At 39.7% G+C, this 22,246-nt stretch overlaps 1 protein-coding gene across 2 annotated transcripts in view; it reads right to left on the reverse strand.

The window, feature by feature from the left end:
- Positions 1 to 22,246, reverse strand: part of CREB5 (cAMP responsive element binding protein 5) — a 431,442-nt gene that overhangs the window by 354,765 nt on the left and 54,431 nt on the right. For both annotated transcript variants that reach the window (XM_065939200.1, XM_065939199.1), the window contains exon 2: positions 35 to 106. In XM_065939200.1, the coding sequence (XP_065795272.1) occupies positions 35 to 88 (54 nt within the window). In that variant the 5' untranslated portion in view covers positions 89 to 106. The remainder of the gene's footprint in view (positions 1 to 34; positions 107 to 22,246) is intronic.

The following is a 22,246-nucleotide window of genomic DNA, read 5'->3' on the forward strand; positions in this document are numbered from 1 at the left end:
CCTGCAGGCAGAGCAGAGGACCCCCCACACTCACCTGGGAGCAGCCTGGGGCACTGCAGACAAACGGCCTCTCCTGCTCCAAATTCATCTTGGATTCCTCATAAATCTGAAGGGTCAGGGAGAAAGGGAGGAAGGAAAACAGAAATTCATGAATATCTCCTGCTTCTACCTGAGAAACATGAAAAAGCAGTGGTTCGGAGCCCTCTCCTCTGCTAATTCCCGCATTAGATGAGGAAAACATGAACGCGAACAATAGGTCCTGCCTGGCTGAGGTTTATTAGGCTCCCTGAAGTCTGAGTTCCTATTATATTTTCTCGAATGCATATTTACTGCACTTTGAGGGGAAAATTGCCAACAAAATGCAACTCTAAAAATGTCTGTTACAGCAGAAATTCTGTCTGTAATAACACCCACCAGGTGTTATTTCCAGGTAAGACGCCTCACCTGTGCAGGAAGAGTCCTAGGCAAAGATTGCATCAGTCCTTTGGGGTTGGCTGCTCAAGAGAGCAGGAGGAGGGTAGTTACTGGGCAATCATCAGTGTTAGGACCAACCCTGAACATCAAGTCAAATGATTCTCCCATGATCACCCCACTGAGCTGAGTATGAACAAGGTAGCCCTACTGCCAGCTTAGCAAATGACCCTGATGGTGAGCCACGACCTTAAATTCCCTTTCTTTTTTTTTAATTTTTTTTATTATTATTTTTTTAATTCCCTTTCATTTCAGGCATTTGATGATACCTCAACAAAAACTATCCAAGTTGTGCAAGGGTGAAATCAGAAAATACAAAAAGCATTACCTTAAAATTCCGTTAATTTGGTTTTACAGGCTGATTTAAAATTAAAATTAGATTAAAGGGACTGCCTCCCTGATCTACATAAGTTGTCTGGAAAAAGGTAGCTTTGCAGGGAAAACCTTATGTTATGATCACAGACATATGTTAAATTATCGTGGGGTCTTTTCTTAAGTAGGGCTTAGGTTTTAAGGTAAGTTCATTAGGCAAAAATCGAGTATAATCAAAATTGTCTTTGCAAATCCCCCCCAAACCAATGAAAGTACAGTATACATGATTGTATAGTTACTAATCTATATAGCAACATGATTTTTTTTTAATATATCAGAAGAAGTACTATGCAGTTGAAGTTCCACAATTTAAAAAGTTTTCTAAATCATAATTTTCTTTTTGCCAATTTGGAACTGAGTTTAAATAAGCTCCATGTGCTGCTGGTGGGACATGGCTTTATTACAGAACTAACACCTACTGTTTTGTCTCTGAACAAAGGAAATGATGTGCTTCCTTAAAATGCTACTTGTAAGTGATTGCAAGAGTCTCAAGTCACCTTCACTCTTGAGAGAGGAAACTCGGCTTCACTCATGGAATAGTTACCCTTCATCCAAGAGAACTCTATCTATCATCTTGCAAAAAAACAATTTTAATTTGTACATCATTACACCCTTTCCCAAACACTAATATATCCACATATACTCTTTGGGAAATAGAGGCATACTTTAACTTTTCTGAAACACAAAGGAAAAAAGACTTGCCTGAGATAACAATCCCAGTCAGATATTAAATAGAAAACAAATTTTACAATGTAAACTCTCTTCACATCACTATTCATCCTCATCATACAACTTTCAGCAAGTAATACCCTTTCCACTCTCCATTTGAAATAACCAGTCACCTACCAAGGCAGTAATGTAGCATAATTTTACAGCTTTATTGTTTTATGCATATTATTTAAGCTTTTTTACCCTATTATATTTAGATGAAGAAAAAATACAAATATCTTTAGAAGATTTCCACTTGTTCTTGTCTGAGCAAAGTCACGAGCAACTAAAATGACTTCTCACATCTCATCGTTCAAAGATTTTGCCATCACTTATCCTAGAACATCCCTCCTCACCCCTGTGAGTGCTGACAACTTTCTTCTAAGCCTCCAAATAAAGAGTGACTTTAACACTGAGAAAATGATTTTGATCCAAACTAACAGCAAGGTAATTGGGTTATCCATTAACATTAAATATGCCTTGGTTTTCTAGTGAACTTTTAAAAACACTTTCTTGGAATGTTTCTATCTCTGTGTCCATGATCTGCCTGACCATTATCAGGTCACTCAACTGTTTCATACCTCAACTTCCCGTCCTTATAATGGGAATATAAGTATCAGTCTTCAGCTCCTTCATCCCTGTGTCACATAGACCAGTTAGGGATCCTTTTACAAGTTATGGAGAAAGGTCTGTGTATTTAAGTGTGTGTGTTTGGAAGTGGTGGGAGGAGATTTTGTGGGCAAGTATTATGGAACCTTACTCTAACATTAACTATTCCTTACATATAAAACAGAAGTTGCTATAAGGTAAGTCTTTCTTGGACATCATTTAAGAACTTTAACTGCTAAGGTAACCAAAGAATGCCAGTATTAGTCAACTTATTAACCAATATTAAGATTACATGACAGTAAAATGAAAAAGTTCTGAAAAGGTGCCATATAAATACAAGTATGGCTTACATTTGAAAGAAGTAATGATGATAATTAATGTCCAGCTAATAGAAGTGGTCAGGATTGGAAGTGCTACTGCTAGAGATTAAAGGGATTAATTAACAAACTAAAGTGAAGAAAGAGACTGACCAGGCTTTGTCACATCAGTATGACAAAGAAGTATTTTTCAACTATATTCACAACTCTATCCCAAACCTTAGTCCACCTAAATGCTGACTTTTCCCATAAATTCAGGCCCTTAACAGTATAGTTAAGCAATTCTGCTTTATGTCAACATGACCTACCCTATTTTAATTATTGTGTATAATTTGCATATGAACTGCAGTGAATATCATGGTCATATGATGCCAGTGGTAGGAGACTAGAACAATGTTAAGTTTTTTTTTTAAAGTTCAGCCCTATAGATTTACACTGTCTTATCAAGACTTCATCATCTGAACACCACATTTAGAGGAATAGGACTGATTAGAGGACTGCTGAGTCTGCCTTCAAATAGAGTTCAGTTCATCATGTTCAACAGAGTCACCAGTCATTGTATTATATTATTAAAACATAAATGAATCTGTGTCAATTTATTACATGTTATGGATATATGAAAAAAAGATTTTGGCAATGTACTACTGGAATAATAGTCCTAAAGTACAATGGCAACTGTTAAAATTAAACAAGTTTTCAGTGATTAATAGGATCTGAGTGGGTGAATATAGATATATGTATGTGTGTGTGTGTGTGAACCCCAACTTCTTTTTTCTGGTGCTCTGTGTTCCCACATTTACCCTCTGTAAACAGCACACCCTTGCTCATTCCATTCTGTGTGGGTGTTGGTGAAAGTTTTACTAAATAGTAGCACTCTACCTCACAGGCTTCATTACTTTTATCAACCAGCATGATCTGGTCTGATGTATTAGTCAAGAGCCGTGATCTATTTTTATGGGCTATCATTATGGTTCTTTTCAAGCACATATTGTAATAATTATTCTCTCAAACAGACTTCTACTAAAGCCCTATGTATATTCTTTTATCATACATCAAGTGGAGGGCAAATTACTCAGACATGATTTTAGCCAGGTTGTTCCACATTTGGTCCTCAGAAGTCAGGCCTCATCTTCTCATTTCCCATTCAGTTGTTTTACTAGTTGGGATGTTTTAATGAACCAGGTTTTGCTTGGCAACTGCCATACTCCAGGCTTCACTTGCATAAAGCTGCCATAGTAGGCGTTCAATAAATATTTGTGGAATGGATAATGAATCCTGAATCATCACAATAAACCGTCTCAAACAGCTTGCTTTTTTTCCTGCTCCTAAGGCAGTGATCCTCAAACTTTTTGGCCCATAGCCAAGTTTTCAGCAAGGCAAGAGGTTGTGCAGGCCAATAATTCCACCTGTTCTCAGTTATGACCAGAGAAAAACGCTCACCAGATTCAATGGAAAAAAAAGTCAAAGTTGCTTTTGGTGAAAGTAACAGGCTAGTTCTCATTAAATTGCACATGTAAATTATGAATTCATTATGAATTCAGTCTATTAATACTGTCATAGACACTGAAACCACTGGAGTCCAGTCTATTAACCATGTGAGGATTGTGTATGGCACCCAGAGAGGGTCTTTTGAGTAATACTGAGTGAGCCCATATCTTTGGTTAAATACAGTAATAATTGTGGAGGGAGCTGTCTAGTCATTTAAGAGTTTCTTTATGAATAGTACTACTTTTTTGTTCCTCTTTTCCAAAGTTCAGCTTCAGTGAACAAATGCCTCAAGAGTCTAATTTCCCTTCAAATTTTTGGAAAACAATACAAAACCCTAATAACAAACCCTAATGTTGTATAAAGCTGCGAGTAGAGGCTTTTCACAGTCGACAAGGAGATGACAGGTTTGATTTACAATTCAAACCCTAAACTGCCACTGGATTCCGCTGGCCTCTCAATGAGCAAGAAACTCTTTCATTGTTCAGTGTTTGACCCCACAAATTCCTCCTGGTCTAAAATGAGAAATCTGCCACAATGGCTGATGCAATCCATTCAAATGCTTTGCCAGGCATTTAGGGATATACTTGGAATTATCACTTCATGGAGGGCAAGCACTGCAAAACACAAATGCTATAAAAAAAACTTATATACTCTATACAAAATACTGTCAACATGTCTTTTAAAACTTACTAGTCACAACTGAGCCCAAAAGGGAAAACCCATATCATCTGTTTTGCTGGAATTAGCTAAGAGTGATGCCTCTCCATCTAAATCATGGTAGGCCATTACTGATTCTTAGTTCACAGAAAACTTCAATCTCAGTGGAACGGCCCAAATTTCCCCAATAACAGCAAATAGATTCATACAGTGATATGGGATTTGGAATAGTAAGACACTAAAAATGTTGTTTTAATCTGAAAATCTGGCATGTGCTTTTATCAACATCAAAAGTTCTGGGAACTCCAAAGCCACAAACGGTAAATATAAATAAGTACGGATAATACTGATACAGCCTCATCAGCTCTGATATTCTTAATCTGGACATGAATGCATTTAGACATCTGAAAGGGGGCTTGCATTTTAATAGTGATGTTAACAACTTCCATCAGCCTTTATTGCCCTACGATGAGCCTGGAATGAGTTGTCTTGGCAAGACTCCTGAAGCAGACCTTCTTTACCCCACTGAGGACTGCAGAAAGGGTTCTTGAGGAGGAAACAGGTCCTTCCTAAAATGCCAAGATCACAGGACAAACATCTTGAGTTCCTCACACTGTGTGAGAGTCCATACCAGTCTTACTTTGTTTCTGCAAACAAAGGATATTTATTAAAAATAAATTAGTTAATGGCATAGTCAATTTATACCTTGTGTTTCTGTAAAAAAGCAAATATGTCTCTTAATGTCTTGGTTAGAAAGGCAAAGATCCACACCGAATAGTAACCTAACACAAATTCACTAAATGCACACACTAAAGTATTTTATTCTAAGATGCCTGATTCTACTCTAAAAGCCAGGGTGCAGGATGGTTCTTCCAACACGTGGCTCGCTATTGGAAATGAATTACATATTTAACTTGAGGTTGACATTATTTTGAAGGATATGGTAACTTTCACTGTTTTATTTGCTCATGTGTAAAACAGGACCATTTTAGTAAAACATTGTAAAATAGGACCATTTATAGAGATATTAATTGAAAAAATAAAAATTTGAAAGTATTTTAATATTATTTAATATTATTTTAATATCATATCTTCAAATAGAAAAATAAATACACTTGAATCTCAGCCCAAGAAAATCAATTACTTTGTGAGTGTGCCTTTGAATCCATCTGCATATGTGTGTGTGTCTCTTTGTTTTACCATGTGTATCTTCTCTCTTGAAAATTCTATGTCTCTATGTCTGTTTCTCTGTATCTTCATCTTGTTATATCTGTCTTTGTCTGTCTGTCTGTCTGACGCACACACACACACATTTTATCAGATGTGCTCTTACTAGCTTTACTGGTAAAAAGATCTGGTATGCTTGTTTCCTGTTTCAGCGTTATTCTTGAAGTGGGCTGCAGCTAGAATCTGAATTTCATTGGGCTATTATTATTTGCAGCTGTGTGACCTTTTTAACCCTGCTTTTAAAGTGACATTTCAGCCCTCAAGCTTGAAACGCCTTGAATGCTGCAAAGTTTTGAAACCAGAGATTTACATGGGGAACAAGACCAAGGGTGGGACTCTACCTTCTAAGCAAAAATTTCAACAGAACTTGGCGACAATGGGGTGTGTTGTTGGGCAGTTAATATCCCCAGGAGTCCTCAGCTTTAAACGTACCACTTGCAGCCATCCCATTCCAACCAGAATATCATTGTCCTTAAAAGATTTCCACCATCCACTGGTATCTGAAAAGTTCAGAGTCCCACAGCCTGGATCACAGACCTCTTTAGGGGTGTTTCACAGGCTGCATCACTCTGAAGGGACTGTCCAAAAGTCCTTTTGAACCAAGCCCACGGTTCCCAGGAGAGGATTTCTTTACGGCTTTTGTCTCTAGAAACTCACGGGGCCTTACAACCGGTCCTCACAGGAGAGCGAGCTGGGGGCTCGCGTCCTCTCGTGTACTTTAGCAGAGGTTTGTGGTTTTATTTATGTGGCGTTTATACTGTGTATGAAAAAACATTCCAGTGGGATTGGGTTTTCATATGTTAGATTCCTCTTTTTTTCTTAAGTTTTCCATATGTTTCTTTGGATACGAGCTCTTTTCAAAGTTACCGGCTAATTTCCACTTAGATTTCACACAGTCCTGTCTCATAGCTTTCCTACCTATGGGTTCAGAAGTTCAGAACAACTTGCTAAGCAACAGTGTGGGGCCTTAGAGGCATTAGTCTCCGCAGCGTGTGTGTCTGTGCCCAAGGCCATGTATCTAAGTCCCTGCTGCTCTTCCTGCTCTCACCTAGCACAATACATTTTTGGCAGGACACACCCCATTTTGATGAAAAGTTTATTTGACATGCAGGTGGTTAACTAAACACTAGCTTAGAGATTCTCAAGTTTTGAAGGAAATACTGGATGTAACCAAATCACCTGCTTTGTTTCTAATGAGACTGAACCGAACTTCCGAAGGCAGGCTGAAATCCAAACTCTTCCTTTTTCCCTACTCCCAATATGAACAAACTGATGAGAAAAGAAGAAAAAAAAAAAAATTGGAGCAAGAAGTGATTGAGGGTTCAGCTGACCTTGTCATCTGTACCTTCCCAAAGAGTCATCCCCTGCGATTTAAAATAATTGACCTAAAAAATAAAATAATTGACCTTAAAAAATAAAATAACTGCCCTATGAAACTCTGAGGACAAACTATGATAGTAAAGAAATTAAATGCAAAACTGGGTATATTCTTCATTCTGGTCCAAAGCAACTTGCCTTTAGAAATTCAAGAAAAAATTAGCAGTAGAAAGAAAAAGTTCTTTCTTTTCCTTTCTTGCTCTACTACAGTAAAATTTGACTTTAAAATTGTAACCCATTCCCAAATGGGATTACTCTGTCTCTGGGTAATTTTTCAGACATTTTGAGTGCATGTGGTTTTTAAACTGTTTTCATTTAAAATGATTATTTTTAAATATTCTGAAAAATCACAGCTCTCTAGTCTTGCCTTGCTTTTCACAGATTCAAATGATTTTTATTGACTAGAACTGCTTTCTTTATATCTTTATTCTATATAACTACCCTTACACCTCCAGAAACAATACATGCTTGGTCCATCTAATGCATGGGCTGAAGTATTCTTTAACAAAACATCTGAAAAGTTTCCTTCTTGTGCATGAATCAAGGCTACAGAATGTGACACTGTGTATGAAAAACAGTGCTGATCACACCAGACCTATCTGCTTTCTGCAAGGCCTATTTCATCTGAGTATCAAATCTTATGATTACCATTGCTGACTTACTAGGAAAAGACATTTGAGAGTTATGGTATCAAACCAAATGCTTTTTTTCCTTGACTCTAGAATAAAGCAAGGCATTCCCAAGTCCTACCCAAAATAGCCAGCAGTTATGTTCAGAGTCTACCCCATCTCACTGTGTCAGTTAAATACAAGGTAAAAATACACTCAAAAGACTTGATTCAGACTCACACCAGTCTGTGTGTCAAATGTCAAGCATATCAACATTTGACAGGACTAGCAGGTCACTTAAAGGCCACGTTATGGCAAAAATCTTTAGTCATCTGAAGAGTTTGTCATCATTCTAATAAAGTTCCCTCTCTAAATACAGGCAAAAGGCACATTCTCATCTGCCTTCCTAGAGAAGGCATAATTTTCTTGCATGGCCCAGCAAGAGGACATGCGAAGCCAAGTTTTAATTGCTGCTGTTTCTGGGGGTCACCCCAGTATCATTTAATAGGTGGGGGTCAGGGATACAAAACATTCTGTGATGTGCAGAATGGGTAGCCCTGTGCAACATGAATAGTGCAGCTTTTGCGAGAGTAAATCATAATATGAGTCCTGCTGCCCTCTGCTTTAGAGGTAAACAGCAGATAAGATAAGAAAATAGTAAGAAGGAGACAATGAAAACAAAGTCAACATACAGCAGAGGAAATGAAAATAAGAGACTAGACGCATACCCACCTCTTTATACTTTGCAAACAGCTCTGGAAAACACAGGCTGAGTTAAGCTTAGGATGAGGCTAGATTCTATGCCAATAAAAACTTTATGAATATTCAAAAAAGTATGTGAAATTATCATTCCCTCTCAGTGTGAAGGAGGACTGGGGCTTTTGCCAAAGTTTAACTAAGCATAAGCATACACTTTCAGGTTCAATCCAGAGCAGAGACAGATGAGTAAGCTAGAGGAGACTTTTTAAGTGAATTACCTCGCTTGGTTACCTACAGCCCCGCTCTCCCATCCATTCACCACATCGTTCTAAGCAGTACTGACTCAACAGTAGCGAAGAAAGCCTTGGCCCAAGGTGGAGATGGCTCTTGTTCAGATGCCCTTTCACTCTGATAATTGCCTTGTTTATTTTATATTATTGCTGAGGACAGTGTCATCAAAAAGACCATGTTTTGTTTGGTTTTGATTTTCTTTTCCTTTTAAGTAGAGAGTGTCTTAAGCTTCTAAATTGTTTTCATGTTAGTAGTTATTGTCAGCCATCAGCTCATAGAATACATACTAGGGGAACACTGGCCTCCTAACCAACTTCAATACTTATTAACAGGCCAAAAACATGTTCATTGATGCATATTCCCTGGTGACTTAGACGGTAAAGAGGGAGTCTGCAATGAGGGAGACCTGGGTTTCATCCCTGGGTCGGGAAGATCTCTTGAAGAAGGGAACAGCTACCCACTCCAGTATTCTTGTCTAGAGAATTCCATGGACAGAGGAGCCTGGTGGGCTATAGTCCATGGGGTCGCAAAGAGTCGGATACAACTGAGCGACTTTCACTTTTCACTTTTTTTCATATATATATGTATATGTGTGTGCATATATATATGTATATATATATACACACATACATACAAATACATACATATATAAATAAACACACATATGTGTGTCTAAGTTTACTTAGTGATAAGGAGTGTGTATGTGTGTGCATATATATATATAGACATACATACAAACACATACATATATAAATAAACACACATACACATAATCTTTTTCTCTTTTGGTCTAAGTTTACTTAGTGATAAGCAGGAGTGTGTATGTGTGTGTATATATATACTCACACACATATTACAGAGATTATTTAATCTCCATAAACTAGCTCAAGCCTCAAAACAGAGGCCGAGCCCTAAACATAACTCCAAAGAGGCCACTGAGCTCCAAGGAGGCAGAAGAAGAAAAGTCAGGTCTGCCTCACAGCATAAGTTCACCACAGTTAAGGGTCATTAAACTTGTATTTTAAAAGTGCAGAAATCAGATGTATTTCTGAGAATCAGTAAGTCATTTCCACCGACTAGAAAAGTCCTTCATGTCTTTCTCAACTTCCTTTTAAACAAAAGAGCCACTCACTGAAGCCTATAAACCCACTGCAACAACCTGGAAAAAAGGACACGGAAAAAAAAGGCCTTTTCCTTGAACCACCACCCACGAGAGGTTACACTGTACCAGACTCCAATTCATCAAAAGGTCCGAGTCATTAACAAACAAAGAGGGGCCAACTCCTTCTCTCCCCAGGGCTCGCCCCCAGACAACAGCTCCATTTTTCAGTCAACACTCCAAATCAGCACGGGAAAGGGAAAGGACTTTTTTTTTTAATGCCCCTGCTTCTCAAACCTGGGAACTTTCCCCCCAGCTTGACTGTGGGCTCTTCGCTCAGGGGGTGGAAGTCGGGTCCTGGGAAACAGCCTGAACCTCGACTCTTCAGAGAGGGAGAGTGAAGGGAGGCAGGGTGCAACTGGCATCCAGAAGGAATCTAGAGGGGGGCCTGTCAGACATTTCCATTGACAGACTTGGTAAAGAGGAAGGAGAAGCCCCCAAGCCCACATGGGTGAACTCCAGATCTTCAATGATCCAATTTTAGGATTGTCATAAGGCTTTGTTCACAGCGCTTGAGGGAGAGAGGCGTGTGAACAGTGATTGATTACCTGTCACCCTGAACTTGTTTCAAAGTGATTCAACCTTGGTAAGCAGTGGGACAGGATCAGAAACCAAGGACACTGGTCTCATTCACTCAGTCTTTCCTCGCACAGTTACTAAGCACCTAGCAAGCACTAAGCTCCATGCTAAGAACAGGAAGGCTCCACAAGAAGAGCCTCTGCCCTTGGAGCAGCGACCATACAGTAGGGAGGGGATGCATGTACAGTGTCTATAGAGGAAGGCAGAATGTTAAAGGCCATAAATTAGTTTTAGCAAAGTGCTATGAGAGGTCAGAGTAGAAAGCAAGGCTATTTCATTAACTACATCAGCTACAGCTAAACATTCCTCTTGATAAAATATTAATTCAAGGAACAAATATACACACACAAGCACACACATACACCTTGAAGCAATCTTTTAATTGTACTAGAAGTAAGGGGGTTTTGTTTGTTTTAATTTGGGCTTTATTTTGCTTTTAATTCTGATAAGTAAGACTACATTGGGCTTTCCTGGTGGCTCAGGTGGTAAGGAATCTGCTTGTAATGCAAGAGACCTGGGTTCAATCCCTGGGTTGGAAAGATTCCCTGGAGAAGGAAATGGCAACCCACTCCAACACTCCCTTGCCTGGAGAACTCCATGAACAGAGGAGTCAAGCAGGCTACAGTTCATGGAATTACAAAGAGTCAGACACAACTGTGAGATTAACTTTCAACATTTTTTTTTCAAGACTACATTATTTACCATAAGCCTAACATTGTGGCCAGGGGACCAGATATATGTTAGGAAATCAATAATTGAATCTCAGTTCCCTTGCTTACTAGCTGTGTGATCCTGGGCAAATTACTTAACTTCTCTGAACATTACTTTTCTCACTAAAAAAGGGACTATGGACAATATTGGCATCAAGTGCCTCTGGGGATATTGAGGTGATCAAATGGATGATATTTCAAAAGAACTACATAACTGTAAAGTGTAATGAAATGTTGGCTACTGTTTTTCTCAGTCACCTTGTATTAAACACATGGAATTGCTGAGGTAATGGATGGTGCAAAGAGTTATATCTACACTTGACAGCATGTGCAGAGAGATGAAGGATTCTAAAAGATGTTGGAGGGGATGATCGTCAAAGAGAGCCTGAGCTTCTATGCTTCTCGGATAATCTAGCAACTACCAAGCCAAACCTTAACTATATATCAGCTTTTTACTTGTAGGCCCCCAAGTAGATTTACCTTCTTGGTCTTCGAATTGAGACGCAGTGTCAAGAAAGGCTGTGGAGTCTGGTCAGTGTTCAAACCCCAGCTCTGTGACATGCCAGCTGACCTATAAGCTTGGGTAATGGGTCACTTGACCCTGGGATAAACTTGGCTATTGCTGGCTGAGCAAGCCCGGGAGCATCAGATACCTCGGCCTGGGCTTGGAGGAGCCAGAGCTAGAGAGGCAGATGAATTTGTTTACTTTCCCAGAGTCCTGCTCCCGAACACAGACATGAAGGGAAGGCTCCTTGCTAGGCAAGCCCACCGCTAGAGCCTGGCTACGCTGTCCTCACCATCCAGACTCCAGTCATACTCATGGTAGGAAAAGAGTGGAATCTGGAAGGCACTTGGGATAAACTGAGAAACTCAGTGTCTTCTTATCAGTGGGTGCTTTTAGGGTCACCTGGAGTCATCAGAAACAAGACTAATACAGACTAAAAAGATTAATATAAGACTAAAGGGTAAATGGGGTCAAAAGGTTAAAAAATGCAGTTGATGTAAAACAGACACAAATTTTGAAAATATTAATTATATATATGTTTATATATGTGCTAAAATAAAGTCTGAAAAAAAATAAGAGTAATACAGATTATGACAATGTTTATATGCGCTCTCCACTTGGGATACCAAAGAAGAAATCGAACCCTCCTTTTATCATTAAATTTTCTTCAGCAAATTATATTTTCCTTCATTATCTTATTGCCTATTCTTTTTTTGCTCTTCTTATTTTTTCTTTTCTTCTCTCTTTTTTTTAATTCCCAAAATATCCCAGGTGATATTTAATAAAAATACTTTGGATGGCAAAGAGATCCAACCAGTCAATCCTAAAGGAAATCAGTCCTGAATATTCATTGGAAGGACTGATGCTGAAGCTGAAACTCCAATACTTTGGCCACCTGATGCAAAGAACTGACTCATTGGAAAAGATTCCGATGCTGGGAAAGATTGAAGGCAGGAGGAGAAGGTAACGACAGGGGATGAGATGGTTGAATGGCATCACTGACTCTATGGACATGAGTTTGAGCAAGCTTCAGGGGTTAATGACAAGGAAGCCTGGTGTGCTGCAGACCATGGGGTCGCAAAGAGTCAGACACGACTGAGTGACTGAACTGAACTGAACTTTGAATAAGGCAGCAAGAGTCAGATGTAGGAAAAAAAAAGTCACAGCACAAATCAAAAATCTAGTCAGTTCAACCACTTGGGAAAATGGGGAGATGACATCTCAATAATAGCAACCCCTCCTAACCCAGGACACTGGGTTGTTCAAGATGATTAGACTTCTGTCCCTGAAAGCAGATCACTGGCCCTCCAACTGACTCCAGCCTCATCCTGGCAGAAAGGTCAGTATGTAAGGAAAGACTGAAAAATTTTGAGGGTTTTTTTTTTTTCTTAATGCTTGAGAGTAGTGAGAATTTTACTTAGTGAAAATATCTCTTCCATGTACCACCACATCCTAAATTGTCAACCATTTTTAATCTCAGGAAAGCATTTTGCATCAAGGCTGAAAGAAAACCTTGATGAGATACAGCTTTGATTTATCTTCTCCACTAAGTGCCTCTGTAGGAAATACAACCAGATAAAGCTGTTCAAATATGAGTTAGGATGGCAAAATTCTCAGTAGTTTCCAAAATCTTCAGTTTTCCTATCCACCTTTATGACACCCACATCAAAAGATTTCTGGTACTCTTGAAGTGATGGGATTATTGAAATAATGACATCAAGCTAATGTTGGTAAGATGCTTCAAGGAACTCAAACACAAATTGAAAGTAGTAATATCTTTGTTATTTCTCCATCTGTCCTCCACTGTTTCCAAAGAAACAGAAACAACCACTTACACAAACACACATACACAAATCTTCCGGACACCCAAGTTAACCAATGTCTCCTCTCTTCCCTAACTGCCAATCAGCCAGTCACCGGGCAAACACCTCAAGCACCAGGCAAGGAAAACATGTTATTTTTTTGGGCAAGCCTTAACTTCACTGCCTACAAAACACGGCCCCACGGGGCACATCCCACACATGGTGAGATTAAGGCTCCCCCTCTCTCACTGGAAACCAATAGTTACCTGTCAACACCCGCGGAAACTGAGGTCAGGATTCACGAGCAAGCACCCAAAGTCCAAGCTCACTGATTCTCAAGATTTCTTACCCAGACCAGTACTCACGTCTAAGCTATCACTGCAAGGCTTCTCCTGCTAATAATACGCAAAGAAAGCTTAAAAAGGAGTAGCAGGCGAGAGAGCTTCTCTCCACAGAGCCTCATCCCCCAGCCCCTCAAAACCCAGCAGACTTCTGAGATTTCTCTCAGAATGAGAGAAATTGCTCCATGTCAGTGCCTACAGTGAGTCAAGCTGGTATCTTGATATCCCCTGAACCAGGCAATTCAGTGAGCTAAGATAAGAAAAGGAAAGCAAAACAACAACAAAACCAGGCTTCAGATAATCCCTTAAAAATGAGACTGAATGCGGAAGTGTTAGTCACTCAGTCCTGTCTGACTCTTTGTGACCCCATGGACTGGGTGGACCCCATGGACTGTAACCCTCCAGGCTCTTCTGTCCCTGGGATTTCACAGGCAAGAATAGTGGAGTGGGCAGTCATTCCCTCCTGTAGGGGATCTTCTCAATCCAAGATCGAACTCGCATCTCTTATGCCTCCTGCATTGACAAGGGGGTTCTTTACCAACTGAGTCACTGCTGCTGCTGCTGCTGCTAAGTCGCTTCAGTCGTGTCTGACTCTGTGTGATCCCATAGATGGCAGCCCACCAGGCTCCGCCATCTCTGGGATTCTCCAGGCAAGAACACTGGAGTGGGTTGCCATTTACTTCTCCAGTGCATGAAAGTGAAAAGTGAAAGTGAAGTCACTCAGTCATGTCCTACTCTTAGTGACCCCATGGACTGCAGCCTATGAGGCTCCTCCGTCCATGGGATTTTTCCAGGCAAGAGTACTGGAGTGGGTTGCCATTGCCTTCTCCTGCTGAGTCACTAGGGAAGCCCTAAAATGAGGCTTTCAGGAGCCAAATTCCACAGTGCACACAAGCCACTTTAAGGCACACCCCACAGCACTCATCAGAAATCTTCAAAGTACAAAGTCACAGGCCACGATCAAGGACCCAGAGGTGACAATGAGACACTCCCAAGAACATCTGGCCAAATAAGCCAGGCTTGAGGCCTTTCCTAGCAGTGGACAGTTGCCTGTGTCTTCACTAATCTGCTGACCTCAGATTCCTGTCCTGGGGCTGGTTGCTTTGAGCACAGATTTCACTCATCCAAGCCCAGTGCAGGGTTCAGGTTTTAAGGGGACTGAAGAGTCACTTTCTTCCCTTATATTCTCTGTCTGCCTTCAGAAGACTTGTCAGTCTTCCAGCAAATGTCTCTGGAGGACATCAGTAGGTAAGCATGAGGGAAAGAGTAGGAAAGGAGATAGATGAGGTCCTGATTCTCATGGAGAATAAAAAAGAAAGTAAGCAAACACTACAGAAAGCAACGGAAAACCATCAGCACCCAAATCAAGGAAGTGACCAAGAAAAACAACTGCTCATTTTAGATGTTCATTGAGAGACATAAAGAGGGTAATGTGATAGAGAAAAAGGTGGACTGAAAGAACATTTTTGAAGCAAAAATAACAAGTGGGGCTACATAAAACTAAAAAGCATCTGCACAGCAAAGGACACTATCAACAAAATGAAAAGACAACCTACTGAATGGAGGAAGATATTTGAAAATCACATATCAGATAAGGTTTTATTAATAAATATTCAAAACATATTGTGACCTCATACAACTGAACAACAAAAAACAACCCAATTAAAAACTGTCAGAGATGAAAAGATATTTTTCCAAAGAAGACATACAAATGACCAACAGGCACATGAAAAGGTGTTTTATACCACCACTAATTATTAGGGAAATGCAAATCAAAACCACAAAGAGTTACCACCCCATACCTGCTAGAATGACTATTGCCAAAAGGGCAAGAAATACAACGGTTGGTAAGGATGTGGAGAAAATGGAATCCTTATATACATTGTTGGTGGGAAGGTAAATTAGTACAGCCACTATGGAAAATAGTATGGAGAGTCCTCAAAAAATTAAGAACTACCATATGATTCAAAAACTCCACTTCTGGGTACTTACCCAATGAATATGAAAACACTAATTCAAAAAGATATATGCACCCTTATGCTCATTGAAGCATTATTTACAATAGCTAAGATAAGGAAACAGCCTAAGTGTCAATCAATGAATAAATAAAGATGTGAGATAGATAAATATAGATATATAGATTTATACATACACATACCTAGTGATACATATGCATACAAATATGCATACACACAAAATGGAATACACTCAGGCATAAAAGATGATATCTCGCCATTTGCAACAACATGGATGAACCTTGAGGGCTTTATCCTAACTGGAATAAGTCAGGTACAGAAAGACAAATACTGTAAGATTTCACTAATAAGTAGAATACAAAATAAATAAATAAAATAAACAAACCAAACCAAGCAAAAACAAACACATAGATACTGAGAATAGAGTAGTTGTTACCAGAGGAGAAGGGGCAGAGGTAGAGCAAAAGGAGTAAAGAGGGTCAATGTTATGGCGACAGATGAAAGCTAAAAATTTGGTGGTAAGCATGCTATAGCATATACAGAAGTAGAAATATATATGGTGCTCACTTAAACTTATGTAGTATTATAAATCGATGTAAACCTCAATAAAAATACTTTTTTAGAAAAGATCATTTCCATTAAGATAGAGAAAGTGCATCAAATACAATTTTAGTTTCTCAATAGGTCAGATTTATTTTGGTTTGGTTTCATTTTTACAGAGTTGATTATTTCAAATGTACAGAAAATTTATCCATTGAAAGTTCATCAAGAAAACTCTAAGAGTCCATGAATTTGCCTTGACTTTTGCAGGCAAGTTCCATCCTCAGCAAATTTCTAAGCATCCCTAAATTTTAGGGTTTATTAACTTGTTAGATGAACAAAACAATTCTTTTCATACAGCACTGTGGTAAAAACTGAATGAGGCAAATAGTGACTACTTAATAAATCATAGCTCCATAGTACTCTGTAGTGTTTAAGAGTATTTGGCTTCAAATATTTTCTTTCATTAATTATCTGCATGACCTTAGGTAAGTCACTTAACCTCTCTGTGCCTCAATTTCCTCATATTTTATAATAATGGCATTTTCCTTATATGGATATAAGAGTATATGAGGATTAAAGAAGTTAACATATGTAAACAATTTGGAACAGTGCCTGGCACATGGTAAATGCTATGTAACTGCCAGTTCTCATTACTATTATGAAATCTAAATCTAAAACTTCTGAAAAGCATATGGTTACATAATCATGTAAATATGGTTTATTTTATGGTGACAAAAATAACAAGCAAGAATAGCATGGCATTTTAGTATCACTCATTGGCACAGACATTAATTTTTATTCATGTATAAACTTGTTATGTTTATGTGACAAGGAAAAATCAAAGTCCTAATTCCTTATTTGTTTCCATATATTAAACACAAGCTATAATTTCAGGACTACCCAGCCAACTTAATTGCCTAAGTTAATTTCTCCAATGAGGATTTTCTTTGTCTTCATTCTTTTTGTTATTCCTCCAGGGTAGAACAGAATTCAGTAAATCTCCATGTGTGTTTGTTGATGAATGTAGTCACACCGCATGGCAAGCACAAGAGGGACTCAGATTGTTGGTGTGTGCATGCCTAGTCGCTAAGTCATGTCTGACTATTTTCAGCCCCATGAACTGTATCCCATCAGTCTCTTCTGTCCATGGGATTCTCCAGGCAAGAGTACTGGAGGGAGTTGCCATTTCCTCCCCCAGGGGATCTTCCTGACCCAGGGATCAAACCTGTGTCACTGGCAGGCAGTGAGCCACCTGGAAAGCCCCTCAGGTCATGCATTACATATCAAACACAATTTTTATCAGAAGCCTAATAAATTACAGATTGGTTAGGCAGATCTGCCCTTGCCTCAGACAAGTAAGACCCCATCCTCCTTGTCTCTAATCTGAGACCCAATCAAAGCTTACTCTCATCCTCATCTAATAAGGTCAAGCTTATCTTGTCCAACTACCCAAGTCATGCTTGATTCTGTCTAACAACATTCCAAAGAACTCACCCTCCAGATGCAGATGGAGGACCTGCAGTGATGGTGACCATGCTCCCATGAAGGATTAGACACCATCTTTAAGATGTTGAGCAGCGTCAGCACATAGGTCTCAATTCAGGCCTCTGAAGCAACCTGAGACAAATAAAATCCATCCCAGAAATAAGCTTAGCACCCCGTGCCCATAGCTTATCAGCCACAGCAGTTCAGAACCTCATGTCTATTCTAAGGTAAGATCTGCTGCTCAGACACTCATGACTTCTGTTCAGGGCACTGGACACTGTCTCACTCTGTTCCCAGGCTCTATGCCCAGATCTACTCTCTGCCACAGCTTCTTGAGTTGACCTTTGAATCGAACTGTTCCTTGCAGAAGCATGTAATGACTGCATAAGGCCACCTGCCAATCTTCATATGTTCTCATGGTTTAAGGGCTTCCTCATCCTAGGGATCAAAACTCCATCTCCCAGTAACTTGCAGTTACTGGGCTCATCCCATCCCAGGGGCCCATCCTGAAGTATAATCTTTTTTTTTAACATGGCAGAGTTTCAAATATCTTCAGGCCAATCAAGACTGCCTGCCACTCCCTACTTCTCTTAGAAGGACCAAACAGCTCCAAGTTGCTTGTGGTGCTGGCCTTTAAGATGTTCCTGCTTTAATCCAACCTCCTTCCTAGGATGCAGCCTGACCAACTTCACATGAGCAGCTTTTCTCTGCCATCAATCCTAAGGAACCTCTGCAGTAACTTCAACACAGTGGCCCCCAAAAGTCGGCAATGTGGGAAATTCTGTCTGATGGGTAGGTAGGCTGCTGATGTGATCTAGGGTGACTTCTATACACTTCATATCAGCCCACAAGAGCAATTCCTCATCTGTCTACAGTAGGAAAATAAAGAATTGCAAGTGTTACCAGGAGCAGTAACCCATTTTCATAAATTCTCAAAGAGGTCTTGGAAAACAGGCGCTGCCTCTGAAGTATGTACTGCCAGAGTTGTGGCCAAGAATGCAAGGAAGCAGAAGACAGGATTTCTCAGTTTCAAACCTGGGTAGTATTAAATCTTTTCCTTTCTAGATGTGTAAAAGGACAGGGGAATAAAAGGGGGGGTGGGATAAAAGGTGGTACTTGTGTGTGCTACCCTTGCCCGTGGTTCCAGGACTGGAGTCAATCTGCATAATACCAGCATCAGCCCTAAGGACCCTCCCTCACTGAGAAGACAGTTCTTCTCTTCCTCTCCCCCTCCAGATCCATTCTCTGCACCCCCACCCTGTGTCCTAGAAGGCCACGCTTTGCCAACTGCCCCCAAATCTTCTTAACTGGAGGGAGGAACAGGAGAGGAGTCAAGGGCCCACTCACGGCGCTGCCTCTCTTCTGGGGTTTGGGTGGCGGTGATGGTGTTCTCCACATATGGCAGGCAGCCCCTTCCCAGAGCCAAGGCCTCCTCTGTGGGTTCTTCCCTTGGCCCCCTGGCCCCTCCAGGTAGCCTGCCCACAGCTGTGAAGTAGTCCCCTCACTACACTTCCTTTCATTATCCCCCAGAGAGTGCCATCTGTTCCCACAGCAACCCTAGCAGATACAGTGGTCTCTGTCTGAGTACTGCTTAATCATGTTCTCATGCCTAGAACTACCGTGACCATGAATTCTCCTAGATCAGAGCCTAGATTTGCAAGGCCTTGACCTAGAGACTCAGAGGATTTCAGAATTCTCTGGAGAAGTCAATAGACCAGAGAGATGTTGTTTGACCACCCTGAAAGGGCAGCTCTCAGAATTCCAGATGAAGAAAAGTCAGACGCTTGAGACACATTTAGAATGAGACAGAAAAACTGGTTTGGAAATGTTTTCTCAGTAAGTGATGTCGGTCTTACAATACAAAAAGCTAAATCAAAAAGAAGGCAGGGAAGGCAACAAATATTTATTGCTGTTTATTTAGTCTTCATCACAACCTTACTGAAAAAGTATTTTATTCTCCCTACTTTACAGATGAGAAAATCTGAGAAAAATAACTTCTCCAAGGACCCAGCTAGGAGAAAAGAACCAGGAACCAAACACAAATGTATCATCTGCCAACCCCAATACCAGCCGTCTTTTCTCCACCCTAACTGCTTTTTTTCTTTTGAGCCTGATTGAAACTTTCCCAAAATCGTCGGTGAACCATAGTAGCCATAACAGACACTAGATATGACATTATCTTGAGAAACATCATCATTCTCGATTTTAACAAAGTACCAAGCTAAAAACCTCAGAGCTCTTGTTTTTCAGTCATACACTTAAGATAAAAGTGATCAGGTAATAACTAGATGGAATTTTCTAGAAAGGCCACAAAAGAAACATAAGAACCTATTTATTTTAAGAATGCTTTTTATAAATGCAGTTGCTTTTTATGCCCTCCAGGTCTGTTTTTATTTCATTTCTCCAACTTGTCCAAGTCTGGTTTCTCAGTTGTCCTTATTTTGACTGTTTCTGCCCCAGGAAGGTGCTGCAGGTTCTGTGAAATCATTGCCTTTACAGCTGTGCTTGCTACTTTGCAGAGAGGCAAGAGAAATACAGTCTCTCTGCTTCCTTTTTAAAACCTGACAGTCACACTTTCTCCACTTCAAAGCCACACCGTATGACCTCAGCAGGCTGACATAAATGGACACTCAAGTAGGAGATTATTCATTCAGTGGCTTTTTCCATATGGGGGAGAAAAAGAGCCATTCGTTAACTTTTGTAAGGTTTAACAGTTTACAAAGCCACTTTCCATACATTAATTTAATTTGGAACTTAGAATGATTTATGAGATGTATTTTTTTTCTCACTTTGCAGATGATGAAACTGAGATTTAGAGAGGGAAAGTAATATGACTAAGGTCACACCATGAGTGAAAAGCAAAGTTAGGACTTGAATTCGGGCCCTCTGCCCCTAAATTCTAGGCTATTCCTACAATAGAGCAGAGCAATCAATTTGCCAGTGTTTCTGCCCTTGGGGGAATTACACACCAGTGGCTCCTGAAAATACATTTATGATACAATTATACAAGTATTACTCAAGAAAGCTCTAGGCCCTATGGGGTGTTTCCAAAGATGGGGAGGAAGTTGCGCTCTTACCTTGGAAGCTGGAGAAACTATATCAAGCACCTTTCCAGCACCCTCTGCCCTGGATCAAGCTGCAAAACCCTCTGTGCTGTATCCCCAGTCCACGTTCCTAGCATAACCCTGAGACCTAAGCTTAAGGCAGACTACAGAGAATAATCTGGGTAAATTCAAAACATCTTCCTGTCCTACTCTCTACCTCTGCACTACCTACCACAGCCTCATGGTTCCTGGAGCTCTCCTGAAACTTCAGAAGTCAAGACATCTCTCCACTCAGCATCCTGTACTTGAGACCTTAAGACATTCTATATGAAGAGGTGGCTTTGAAATTCCTCTTCTCCCAAGCTAACACTTGGATAGGATGGAACAGTAGCTCTTTCTAAAGAATTCTGCTCTAAGTGTCCAGGTTATCTGGGTACAGTTACCAGTTCCACTACATACCAATTGTACAACCAATGTGAGCCTCCATTTCCAGATAACATACTACCTACCTCAAAATGTTGTTGTAGCACATGAAAGTAAAAGTATAAAGTACTTAGCAAACTATCCAGCACATAGTAAGCACTCTATAATAGCTATTATCACAGGCCTGTGTCCAGAGCTACATAGATATGTTTTGTAGAAGCTCTTATTTTCAAAAAATATAATTTTGTCATAATAAATTGAAGCAAAAGTAAATGAGTTATAAAAAACTGTATGTAAATAAGTTAGATAACCTAGATGAAGTGGACAAATTCCTAGAAAGACTCAAACTACCAAAGATGATTCAAAAGAAAATAGAAAATCTGCCTAAACCTACAACAAATAAAGAGACTAAATTGGTCATTTAACAAACAAACAGAAACTTTCCACAAAGAAAAGCTCAAGCTTACATGGATTCAGTGGTCAATTTTAACAAATGTTTCAAGAACTAACACCAGCTCTTCTCAAAGTCTTCAAAAAAAAATAAAGGAAAAGGGACATTCTCCAACTTATTCTATGAAGCTCTTATTATCCTGATACCAAAACAGACAAGGACATACAAGAAGGGGAAAAAATGCAAAAATATTTCTTATATAGATGCAAAAATCCTCAACAAAATGCAAGTCAATCAAATCTAGCAACATACAAAAGTATTATATACCATGACCAAGTGGAATTTATCTGAAATGCAAAAGTTGGTTTATCTTCTGAAAAACTATCACAATAACATCAAATTAACAGAAAAACAGAAAAAAAAAAAATGATTATCTCCAGGGACAAAGAAAAAGCATTTGACAA

Source organism: Muntiacus reevesi, chromosome 6 (assembly GCF_963930625.1).
Source record: "Muntiacus reevesi chromosome 6, mMunRee1.1, whole genome shotgun sequence".
NCBI lineage: Eukaryota > Metazoa > Chordata > Mammalia > Artiodactyla > Cervidae > Muntiacus > Muntiacus reevesi.